We start from the raw sequence: 13,357 nt of genomic DNA on the forward strand, positions 1-13,357 counted from the left end.
AAAGTAAAAATTGAAAATCTACCATTGCTCAACATTAAAAAGTCAAAAGCTCAAAATCAATCACAATTGTACATATGAATTGTTTTGGAGTGATTCTTTTTTTACATGTGAAATGGTTATGGAGAGAAACTAGACTATTATCATAGCATGTTTGCTGCCTTCTTGTCCCCTTCCAACTAGACTAATCCCAATTTGTTTTTCCTCCATTTTTGAATTTTCTTTTATGAGTTGTTTCCTTCATATGGAGGCAAAAAATCCTTATACCAGGGTTCCAGACTAATTAAGTCAAACATGTTCCAATTGCCATGAAATGAACTCTTCTAACCAAAAACCACTTCTCTTGTCAGTAAGTAATTGATGTCCACTAAGCTTTTGTGCACAATCTTATTCCATTTCTGCAGCTATTTATTTTTCCCACTTTTGTCCAGGTTAATCGCGTTGATGGCTATTATCGACAGCAAAAAGGCTAGAATCACTTGCATGTATCATAAACAACACAATCGCAGACTTTAACAACCAGGAGATTGGTACTTGATCGTTAATTATCTTATAATCCAAGGATAATGTAGTAGACCAATGTGATTGGTAATGCTATCAACATTCCAAAAATAACTCTGAAATTCCAAGAAAAATTTACTTTGTCAGTTAAGAAATTAGCAGAGAAATAAGTAATTCAAGAAACTAGCGTTACTTACGCAGTGCTAAGAATAGCCGGATGAACATTGTACTCCTTAGCAAACACAAACGGAACAATCCCTTGCGGCAATGCAGCCTAACATACAAACATTTCAAACAATTGTATTGAATTATTCACAAAATAAGAAAAATAAGAATGAAGGAATTATATTTTCCCCTTTTCTAACTCTTGGCGAACTATTATTTCTCAATGAGTTTATCTTATATACACTACTTATATACACTACCAGTGCAAGAAATTCTTACACCATCAAATCACTTTTACCTCTTGTACCAGGTAACATGTGTTGTTTTTAAGATTACGAATCTCACATATTAAGGAGAGACTTACCTATAGATATCTTTTGCTTGAGCTGATAGTGTAAAAAATTCTTTACTATGACGACGGGGCCGAAACTACAACCGAAACTACAGCCTATTTCGTCGAAAAATTATATTAGGTTTTAAAGGTATATAACTTATATTGAATGCCCTTTATCAGAGAATGTTTTTCATTTCTTTCAAGTTTGAACATACTTTGAGAAATTTCTGATTTCGTCACTAAATGACAATATATATAACTTAAACTCTTTCAGAGCCAATGCGTTAAATAAGGGATATGAATTTTGTCATTTCTTGCCAACCAATAGTAGACAATATATTAAAAAGAACAAGTGTTAAATGAATGGTTTACCTGTACAATGGCGACATGGAGGAGCGTACCACGAAGGCCAACGATAATTGAAGCAGCAGCCATAACTGCTGGCCCAGTGAGAAATCTTACAGCCATTGCGAAAGCAGCCACTGTGTTCCCACATGCAATTATCTTAGGTTGAAGTGCCATGAACAAACCTATCATCAATCCATATCAAAATCCCCAATGTCACAATCCATTATCAACATTTACACTAGCAGTGTCGGGACTAGAATTTTAACATTATGGGATCTTAGTCGGAAGAGCGAATGAAATACACATTTAACTCTATGTGTACATCTATGTAGGGTCGGCGCGAAGCACGGGACTATGAGACACTCACAAATTCATTGTTGGATCCGCCACTATGCATTAACTATTTACCATTAATAAGTTACTCACTACTTACCTAAGCTAAACATAGCCATTCCAAGACCAGCGTCAGAGAGAATAGAGATTGACTTTTCCATGATTTTGGGCATATGCACATGCCACCTACAATAAAAGGACAAAACAAACCTAATTAATCAATTTGTAAATCAACTGAAAATGTTTCAAGAAGTTGAGACAACCAATCATTAACTTAATAGAATGATTAGCTTAATTACCGGTACGATATTAGGGACCAAATTAGACCAATGAGGCTGGAATACGTGTTCGGGTTTCGGATAAGCTTGCGCCAAACCATGATTAAAATCAAACGTGTCATAACACTGGCCGGAGGCATCTGTTTTCCGGCACCGGAATCTTGAACTCCGGCGGCTTTGGCGTGTAATCCGGTGAGACCCTCTTTCTCTTCCTTTTTTTCATCTCTATCCTTCCCATCAACAATAACACCTCCAAAGCTGAATTCTTCACCACCAAAGTCACTAACTTGGGAAATGGCTTCAAAAATTAAATGATCAATTAGCATATCACACTTCAAAACTATAAATATGTTATTTTTCTTTTTATTGATGAATTAGATTGCGATCTGAAATCCAATTAAGAAGGATTGCGGTAAGTTGACAGTCAGTATGAAACGTTAGTATTAATTGTTGTTACTAATAAGACGAATATTTACCTTTGTTATCACCATTTTGGGGGTGATCAGAAACCAACATTCTGATTTCTTTGGCACCATCAGACCGACAAGATTGTTCGTTAGCACCAAAATCAGTGCCACCAAACACGTGGAGGCCTGCGGCCTCGGACACTGGTGAAGCACTGGAGCTCCATACAAACATATGGAGTTCCTTAGCATCATGGCTAGCCCTAGAATTCTGCTGCTGCTGCTGTAAATGTACTTGTTGCTGAATTTTCGTGTTCTTGGGGACTACAGAAGCAATTTCCGGATTTGGAGCCGGATAAGAAGCTGGCAAATTAGACTGTGCAGGGTAAAACCCGAATCTCGGGGAGCTCTGACTCAGAGCTCCCTGAGCACAGTTTTCTTCGAAATTAGATGGTCTAGGAGTTGTATCCGCGGGACCAAAATTTGATAACCTTCCTGGAAAACCCATCATCGCGTAAAAATCGGTGTGATTGAAATTAGACCCTCTTGGAGTTGGATTTCTTGATGAACTTAAGCTATAAATTTCAGCTCCGGTAAGATTTGATGGCCTAGGTGTCATAGCAAATGACTTTCTTGACACATTCGATTTTCGTACAGTGACATGAAGTTTACCATCTTGGCCAATTTCAGCGTCTGTTTCAAGAAAATCTTGGCCATCTAAGGAAACAACATCAGATTCAACTTTTAATGAAACAATTTCCCCTGCTGTTTCAGGGAATTGTTCCATGATCAACATCTTTGCGCCGCGATATTCGAACAAGAATAGCAAAAGGGTGTACCAAATGATACATTGTAACACCACAACTTGTACCATTAAACTACCTGAGTACTCACCATACATTGCAATTAACAAAGGAATTCCCATTACAAGTGTATTAGGAAGTGTTGAAAGAGAGAAAATTGTTATGCTCCATTCAAGACTACCATTTTTGGTCAAGTTAGCCCATAAACATAACACAACTAACATGATGATTTTTTGTAGTGTGTCAGCAGCAATGAAACGGAAGTTCATTTCATAAGGATTGTTCATTGAAATGAAGTGGAAAGACAATAAGGGGACGGCGAAAATGGCGACGAAAAGGTTGATGCCGGAGCATTGATCAGGGGAGAAGATTTTCCACCATCGGACTGAGCCATAGGCCAAGATCATCGCTACATATAGAGGGACAACTGCTGTTAAGACAACATAAAGATCGTGCCAAGATATCATCTTTTTTTGTCAGTTTGGACACAACAAATGTGGTTAGTTTTGCAAAAATCAAGAATGGTGGTTATTTAATTGTACTATACTGACTAAAGGCATATATGTGTAACGTCTTTGTAAGACTGATTTTCTGTTGTGTTGTGTTCTGTTTCTGCAGCAAATCAGAGAGGAATAATGGGCTAAAAAGGACTGGGGAATTCAAGTGTGTTTTTGGGAAGAAAGAAGAAAGAGAAGAAGAATGGAGAGAGTGAAATTACATGAGAACGTAAATGTAGATGACTTATATATAGGAAAGAGTGTGTGGAGAGTTGTCTCCGTGGAATATAAGAAGCGAATGAGAGTTTCGAGCAACAGAAAAATTGTGTATGTATGACGTGGGTTATGGGCCGTAAAAGCGGTCATTAATGCTTGCATTAGAGTAGGTCTACGTCAATACCCTTTGCGTTGCGATCCTTTCTCGAACTTTGTGTAAATATGAGATATTTATACACCGAACTAACTTTTTTTTTTTTTTTTTTTTCCTTAAATTGTGTGAAGAGTGCGTTGATTGAACTGGAAATTATATGAGAGAGCTTTGGGGACCGTTGAAAGTGAAAAAGGATGTTGACAAGGAAAAATAATGGATTTAAGATACATAATATAACTGAGTTATTGCATTATCAGTGTAATTTAACCGATTATAATTGATTATTATTTTATTTTGCAGGTTACCTTAGCAAGTTTGTGTCATGACCCGAAATTTTCACATTCGGGACCGTGATGGCGCCTAATATTTCACTTGCTAGGCAAGCCAACGTTAGAATATAATTAACTATTTTAACAAATTTTTTATTAATTAATAACAAAGAAACAAATGCGAAAGTAAAGTCTGAAATATAGTGAATAATCCATAATAATAGCGATGTCTAAATACCATCTCAGAATTGGTGTCACAAGTGCACGAGCTTCTAGAATAATACAAATAAAGCTTTGAATAAAGTTCAAGTTATTTGAAATATAATACACAACTGAGATAATATAGAAGGGGACTTCAGAACGGCGAACGTTGTGCACTTATACCTCGAGTCTCCACCGGTAGTTGTATCCGGGCAAATCTACAGTACGCCGCTGGGACCAACTCCGAAATCTGCACAAAAAGTGCAGAGTGTAGTATCAGTATAACCGACCCCATGTACTGGTAAGTGCCGAGCCTAACCTCGACGAAGTAGTGACGAGGCTAAGGCGGGTCACTTACATTAACTTGTACGCAATAATAGTAATAACAACAATAATAATAACAAGAATATTAGTAAGACCATTAAATAATATTAATAATTGAAATCAACTCACCAGTCACAATCCCTCAATATATTTCCATTGTGGCGTACAACTCGTTCCCCTAATATAAACTTTAAACAAGTCTGTTGCAGCGTGCAACCCGATCCCCTAATATAGACTTTTAAATAAGTCTGTTGCGGCGTGCAACCCTATCCCCAATATAGACTTTTAAATAAGTCTGTTGCGGTGTGCAACCGGATCCCCCAATATATTTTAACAACTCATAAATATAACAAAGATCACTCCAATAAATATCACGTTCAATGAGAAATTATTAAGCATCGAGGCATACAATAATTATAATTTATTTATGAAACAAACAATGACAAGTAGCAATTATTTGTGAAAAAAGGGGAGAAAATATGCTGTTTAATATTTAATATGCTAAAAGTCAAATAGCAATTAAGACACATAAGTCAAATAAGCATGTAACAATTATTGCAAGAATTCAAGAATAAATTTTTTTACGAGGAATATGAGTGAAACAATTTTTATAACGATTGATTCGTGTCTTAAAGCAATTTAAGATGTTTAAATGATTAAACAAATAATTAATTTGACAAAGTATAGGCACCCGTCACCTTACCTATACATCGTTATATATGAAATTCACATAGTAAATAATTCAAGGGTTCTATTCCCTCAAGTCAAGGTTAACCACGACACTTACCTCGCTTTGCAACCAAATTTCAAGAATCTAATAAACCTTTGTCTCGCGAATTCGTGTCCGAAATCTTCAAATCTAGTCATAAATAATTCAATATACTCAATACAAATTGTAGGAATTAATTCCATATGAATTTATAAATTTTCCGGATAAAAATCTAAAATTTATTTTAAAATCAACAGTGGGACCCACGTCTCGAATCTCAAAAAAACTTATGAAATTCGAACACCCGTTCCGATACGAGTTCATCCATACAAAAATTATCCAATTCCAATGTCAAACGGACCTTCAAATCTAAATTTTCGTTTTTGGAAAGTTTTACAAAAACTTTAATTTCTTCCATTTAATTTCGAAATAAAGGATGAATATAGACATAGATTTATGAAATATAATCACTTTTGATTATAGAACACTTACCCAATTCAAAGTCGTTAAAATCCCCTTTGAAATCTCCCAAATCCGAGACTTAAAACTCAAAAATGAGTAAAAATGGCGACTTCCGAATTTATGGGATCTGCCCAGTCTTTTCCGTATCTGCGGACATTCCTGTCGCATTTGCGATTGCGCAGAAACACTAATGATGCCGTAGAAGCGAGAGGTTCCGCATTTGCGGTCCTCCGTTCGTAGAAGCGGTCACGCACCTGCGCGATTTATCTCCGCAGAAGCGAAGTCACAGCCCAAGGCCAAAGTCGCAGAAGCGACCAGCTTTCTGCAGGAGCGGCTGCGCACCTGCGGTCACCATTTCGCAGGTGCGATTACACCAGGTTCTGCCAAGAACCTGCTGCTTCCAACATACTCTAAACGATCCGAATTTCGTCTGAAACTCACCCGAGCCCCTCGGGACCATATCCAAATATCCCAACAAGACCAGTAACATAATACGGCCTTACTCGGGGTCTCAAATCACACCAAATAACATCGAAATTACAATTCAAACTTAAGAGTTTCAACTCTTCCATTTTCAAAACTTGTGTCGAAACATGTTTAATGAATCCGGAATGACTTCAAATTTGGCGCATAAGTCATAAATGAAATAATGGAGCTATTCCAATTTTCGGAATCAGATTTCGATCGCGATATCAAAAAGTCAAATTTGTGGTCAAAATTTGGAAATCTTTAGCCTTTAAATTTCTAGTTTCCGTTAAAGTGCCATAAATTGAGCTAGAAACCTCCAAATTAAATTTTGGGTATACGCCCAAGTCCCAAATTATGATACGGATATACTGAAACTGTCAGAACACTAATCCGGGTTTGTTTCCTTAACTTAATTGAGTTTTAAAGCTCTATTTCATATTTTAACCCATTTTTCACATAAAAACTTTTTGAAAAATTATACGGACTGCGCACGCAAATCGAAAAATAATAAATAGTGCTTTTCTAGGTCTTAAAATACAGAATTAATTATTAAATTTAAGGATGACCTTTTGGGTCATCACATTCTCCACCTCTAAAACAAACGTTCGTCCTCGAACAGAGTTAGAAAAAGTACCTGAGCTGGTGAAAAGGTGTGGATATTTACTCCACATGTCTGACTCGGACTCCCAGGTAGATGCTTCTACCGGCTGACCTCTCCATTGCACCCGAACTGAAGGATAACTCTTAGACCTCAACTGTCGGACCTGCCGGGCTAGAATAGCTACCGGCTCCTCCTCATAAGTCAAATCCTTGTCCAATTGGATTGAGCTAAAATCTAACACATAGGACGGATCACCATAATATTTTCGGAGCATAGACAAATGGAACACCGGATGAACCGCTGATAAACTAGGTGGTAATACAAGCTTGTAGGCTACTTCACCCACCCTTTCAAGAATTTCAAAGGGTCCGATATATCTAGGGCTCAACTTGCCCTTCTTTCCGAACCTCATTACACCTTTCATAGGTGCCCGGAGCAATATTCTTTCTCGAACCATGAATGCAATATCACGAACTTTAAGGTCGGCATAACTCTTTTACCTAGACTGAGTTGTACGAAGTCGATCCTGAATAACCTTAACCTTATCCAAGGTATCCTGTACCAAATCGGTACCCAACAACCGAGCCTCTCCCGGTTCAAACCATCCAATTGGAGAACGACATTGCCTTCCATATAATGCCTCATATGGAGCCATCTGAATGCTCGATTGGTAGCTATTATTATAAGCAAACTCCGCAAGTGGCAAGAATTGATCCCAAGAACCTCCAAAGTCTATAACACAAGCGCGCAGCATATCTTCCAATATCTGAATAGTGCGCTCTGACTGTCCGTCTGTCTGTGGCTGAAATATTGTACTCAACTCAACCCGCGTGCCTAACTCACGTTGTACAGCCCTCCAGAAGTGTGAGGTAAATTGCGTACCTCGATCTGAAATAATAGACACGGGCACACCGTAAAGGCGGGCAATCTCACGGATGTAAATTTCAGCTAACCGCTCTAAAGAATAGGTAATTGCCACTGGAATGAAATGTGCTGACTTGGTCAACCTGTCCACAATGACCCATACCGCGTCAATTTTCTCTAAGTCCGTGGGAGTCCAATAACAAAATCCATAGTGATACGCTCCCACTTCCACTCAGGAATTTCTAACTTCTGAAGTAAACCACCAGGTCTCTGATGCTCGTACTTAACTTGCTGACAATTCAGATACCGAGCTACATATGCAACTATATACTTCTTCATTCTCCTCTACCAATAATGTTGCCGCAAATCTTGATACATTTTGGCGGCACCTGGATGAATAGAATACTTGGAACTGTGGGCCTCTTCCAGAATTAATTCACGAAGCTCATCCACATTAGGCACACAAATACGACCTTGCATTCGCAGAACTCCATCTTCCCCCACAACAACCTATTTGGCATCACTGTGCCGCACTGTGTCCTTAAGGACAAGTAAATGAGGATCATCATACTGTCTCTCTCTGATACGCTCATATAAAGAAGACCGAGCAACTGTGCAAGATAGAACCCGACTAGGTTCTAAAATATCTAACCTCACGAACTGATTAGCCAAAGTTTGAACATTTGCAGCTAACGGCCTCCCACCAACCGGAATATACGCAAGACTTCCCATACTCACAGCCTTTCTACTCAAAGCATCGGCCACCACATTGGCCTTTTCGGGGTGATACAAAATAGTGATATCATAGTCTTTCAACAACTCCAACCATCTTCTCTGCCTCAAATTAAGATCTTTTTGTTTGAACAGATACTGAATGCTATGATGATCAGTAAATACCTCACACGAGACACCGTAGAGGTAATGCCTCCAAATCTTCAGCGCATGAACAATGGCTTCCAATTCTAAGTCATGAACAAGATAATTCTTCTCGTGAACTTTCAACTGTCGTGGCACATATGCAATCACCCTGCCATCTTGCATTAATACTGCACCAAGCCCAATGTGAGATGCATCATAATATACCATATAAGATCCTGAACCTATGGGTAATACCATTACTGTGTCGTAGTCAAAGCAATCTTGAGCTTTTGAAAGCTCAACTCACACTCGTCTGACTATCTGAATGGGACACCTTTCTGGGTCAGTCTGGTCAATGGGCTTGCTATAGATGAAAACCCTTTCACAAACCGACGATAATAACCTGCAAACCTAGGAAACTCCGGATCTCTGTAACTGAAGTAGGTCTAGGCCAATTCTGAACAACCTCAATCTTCTTAGGATCCACCTTTATGCCTTCTGCCGATACAACATGCCCCAAAAAGGCAACTGAGTCTAACCAAAATTCACATTTTAAAAATTGGCATATAACTGATTATTCTTCAAAGTCTGAAGCACACTCCGAAGATGCTGCCCATGCTCCTCTCGACTGCTGGAGTAAATCAAGATATCATCAATGAATACAACCACAAAAGAATCCAAATAGGGCTTGAACACCCGATTCATCAAATCCATAAATGATGTCGGGGCATTTGTCAGCCCAAATGACATCACTAGGAATTCGTAATGCCCATACCGAGTCTGAAAAGCTGCCTTAGGGACATCTGCCTTAGGGACATCAGATGCCCTAATCTTCAACTGATAGTAACCAGACCTCAAATAGATCTTCGAAAATACCTTGGAACCCTGGAGCTGATCAAATAATTTATCAATTCTTGGCATTGAATATTTATTTTTGATAGTGGCCTTGTTCAACTGCCGATAATCTATACACATCCACATAGAGCCATCTTTCTTCTTTACAAATAGTACTGGTGCACCCCAGAGCGAGACACTAGGTCTAATGAATCCCTGATCAAGCAAGTCTTATAACTGCTCCTTCAATTCTTTCAACTCCGGCGGGGCCATACGGTATGGTGGAATAGAAATGGGCTGAGTGCCCGGAGCCAAATCAATACAGAATTCAATATCTCTGTCAGGTGGCATCCCCAGAAAATCTGCAGGAAATACTTTTTGAAATTCACGAACAACTGGTACTGAGTCCATAAAAGGAACATCCGCACTAGGATCGCGAATATAAGCTAAATAGGCTAGACACCCTTTCTCGACCATACGCCGAGCTTTCATATAAGAAATAACCCTGCTGGTAGAATGACCATGAGTTCCTTTCCACTTTAACCGAGGTAACCCCGGCATGGCTAGGGTCACTGTCTTGGCATGACAATCCAATATAGCATGATAAGGTGACAGTCAATCCATACCCAAGATTATATCAAAATCTACCATATCTAGAAGTAGAAGATTCACACTAGTCTCAAGACTACCAATAGTAACCACACATAAACGATAGACATGATCTACTACAACAGAGTCTCTCACCAGTGTAGATACACACACAGAAGCACTCATAGAATCACAAGGCACAACCAAATATGAAGCAAAATAGGAGGACACATAGGGATAAGTAGATCCTCGATCAAATAGAACTGAAGCATCTCTATGAAAAACTGGAATAATACCTGTGATCATAGTATCAAATGACTCGGCCTCAGGCCTAGCAGGAAAAGCATAAAATAGGGGATGGGCCCCACCACTCTGAATTGCGTCTCTGGGATGGCCTCTAACTAGCTGGCCTCCACCTCTAACGGTTTGACTTCCACCTTTAATGGCCTGACCTCCACCTCTAGCTGCCTAACCCCTACCTCTAAATGGCTAAGCAGGCGGTGAAACAACCGGTGCCGGTATGATGGCACGAGAATCCTGCCGAGATCTGTTACTCGATAACCTAGGGAAATACCTCCTGATATGACCAATTTTCCCACACTCATAACATCCATCATGATGTCATGGCTACTGAAGCTGACGAGAACGGTCCGGATAACCACTGTAGTGACTCTGGAGTGGTGGTGCACTGATAGGAGCTGAATGTGCACTAAATGTTGGCTGCCCAGAGTAAGGCATAATAGGACTGTGACTCCCTGAAGCACCAGGAGATGCCTGAAGTGCTGAGTGAAACGGTCTGGGAGGATGACCTCTACCAAAATTACCCCTGCCTCCAGACGAGGCACCACTAAAACTACTGAACTGACGAGACCTCTTATCACACCTCGTCCCTCTCTCCTGTGCAAGAACCATCTTGATCCTCCTCGCGATATTAGCAGCCGCCTGAAAGGAAATCTCACTTCCAGTTTCCTTGGCCATCTGAAGCCTGATAGGGTGAGTGAATCCCTCAATAAATCTCCTCCCTCTCTCTCCCCCCTCAGTAAGCAGTAAAAGGAGAGCATGACGGGCTAAATCCATAAAACGGGACTCATACTGAGTAACAGTCATACTGCCCTACTGTAGACGCTCAAATTGCTTGCGGTAATCCTCTCTCAGTGTGATAGGAAGGAACTTCTCCAGAAATAGCTGCGAGAACTGCTCCAGGTAAGTGTAGGTGATCCAACTGGTCTGGTTAATGTATAATCTCTCCACCACCTCTTGGCGGAACCCATCATCTGAAATACGGTAAAATCGACCCCATTGGTCTCAACTATACCCATGTTCTGCAGTACCTCATGGCAGCGGTCAAGATAATTCCGTGGGTCCTCAGAAGGTGTACCACTGAAGTGAACTGGAAAGAGCTTAGTAAACTTATCTAGTCTCAATAAGACCTCAGAAGACATGGCGGGCCTATCACCGGCCTGTGCCGCAACAACTAGCTGAACTACCCCAACTGGTGGGACTGCTGGAGCCTGATTTTGGGGAGCCATTTGCTCATGGAGCGGGAGTAGTGGGAGTTTGTGCTCCTCTCCTATCCTGTGAGATGGCTGGTGCCACTGGAAATGTACCATTCTGGGTCACGCCCTCCATAATACTTACCAAACGGACTAGAGCGTCCTGAAGCACTGGAGTAGCTATGAATCCTTCCAGGACCTGAACTGGTCCAACCGGTACAGTCTGAAATGGAACCTCCTCCTGAAGATCCACCTGAGGTTCTACAATAGGTGTTGCTGCTCGAGCTCTAGACTGAGCTCTACCTCTGCCTCTAGTACGACCTCGGCCTCAGCCTCTACCCCTGGCCATAGTTGCCACCGGAGGATCTGGTCCATGTCCGTCCGTAGATGTATTACGTGTTCTCGCCATCTACGAGAGAATAAGAATAGAATGGTTCAATTATCGATGATAGAATAAGATCACACGACAGAATAAGAAAGAAGTGATATTGTTCCTAAACTTTATAGCCTCTGAAAGATAAGTACAGACGTTTTCGTACTGATCTTTCAGACTCTACTAAGTTTGCTCGTGACTCGTGATACCTATTTAACCTAGTTCTCTGATACCAACTGTCACGACCCGAAATTTCCACCTTCGGAACCGTGATGGCACCTAACATTTTATTTGCCATGCAAGCCAATGTTAGAATATAACTAGTCATTTTAACAAAAATTTTATTAATTAATAACAAAAAAACAAATGCGGAAGTAAAGTCTGAAATATAGTGAATAATCCATTATAATAGCGATGTCTAAATACCATCCCAGAATTGGTCTCACAAGTGCACGAGCTTCTAGAATAATACAAATAAAGGTCTGAATAAAATTCAAGCTGTTTGAAATATAATACACAGCTGAGATAATATAGAAGGGGACTCCAGAACATGCATATGCCAACAGAACTACCTTGGGTTTCCAAACTGTGAACCTATAGCCAATCTCTCAATCAGCCACTGCCTGCTCTGAAATCTGCACAGAAGGTACAGAGTGTAGTATCAGTACAACCGACCCCATGTACTGGTAAGTTCCGAGCCTAACCTCGACAAGGTAGTGATGAGGCTACGGCGGGGCAATTACAATATAACCTGCTTACAGTATGTAATAAAGCGAAAAAAGAAGTACGGGACAAAAGGAGACAGTAACTTGCAACAAAAATGAATACGGAGCTCAAATATCTTGTCAGTACCATTGCGGCATGCAGCCCGTTTCCCCAATATAGACTTTAAACAAGTCTGTTGTGGTGTACAACTCGATCCCCTAATATAGACTTTTAAATAAGTCTGTTGCGGCGTGCAACCCGATCCCCCAATATACACTTTTAAATAAGTCTGTTGCGGCGTGGAACCCGATCCCCCAATATAGACTTTTAAATAAGTCTGTTGCGGCGTGCAACCTGATCCCCCAATATATTTTAACAACTCGTAAATATAACAAAGATCACTCCAATAAATATCACGTTCAATGAGAAATTATTAAGTATCGAGGCATACAATAATTATAATTTATATATGAAACAAACAATGACATGTAGCAATTAATTGTGGAAAACAGGGAGAAAATAGGCAGTTTAATATTTAATATGTTAAAATATTAACATATTAACATGTAAATCAAATA

The 13,357-nt window shown here is 39.9% G+C and overlaps 1 protein-coding gene across 1 annotated transcript; it reads right to left on the bottom strand.

Annotated features, from left to right (window-relative positions):
* LOC142166932 (auxin efflux carrier component 3-like) lies at positions 1–3,922 on the bottom strand. The gene is made up of 6 exons (XM_075226823.1): positions 2,433–3,922; positions 1,978–2,254; positions 1,779–1,864; positions 1,370–1,527; positions 696–772; positions 1–614 (listed from the first exon to the last, which is right to left on the bottom strand). The coding sequence occupies exons 1-6, from the start codon at positions 3,628–3,630 to the stop codon at positions 548–550; spliced, it is 1,863 nt and encodes a 620-aa protein (XP_075082924.1). The 5' UTR covers positions 3,631–3,922; the 3' UTR covers positions 1–547.
* Between the last annotated feature and the right edge of the window lie 9,435 nt (positions 3,923–13,357).

This window comes from Nicotiana tabacum, chromosome 12, assembly GCF_000715075.1.
Source record: "Nicotiana tabacum cultivar K326 chromosome 12, ASM71507v2, whole genome shotgun sequence".
In the NCBI taxonomy this organism is placed as follows: Eukaryota; Viridiplantae; Streptophyta; class Magnoliopsida; order Solanales; family Solanaceae; genus Nicotiana; species Nicotiana tabacum.

What these genes read in the sequence shown, in the direction of transcription:
- LOC142166932 (XM_075226823.1), bottom strand. Translation starts at nt 3,630, where the DNA reads ATGATATCTTGGCACGATCTTTATGTTGTCTTAACAGCAGTTGTCCCT. An exon ending in TCCATGTCGCCATTGTACAG is followed by an intron (nt 773 to 1,369) that starts GTAAACCATTCA and finishes TTTGTATGTTAG; the next exon opens with GCTGCATTGCCGCAAGGGAT. An exon ending in CCGGCTATTCTTAGCACTGC is followed by an intron (nt 615 to 695) that starts GTAAGTAACGCT and finishes TTGGAATTTCAG; the next exon opens with AGTTATTTTTGGAATGTTGA.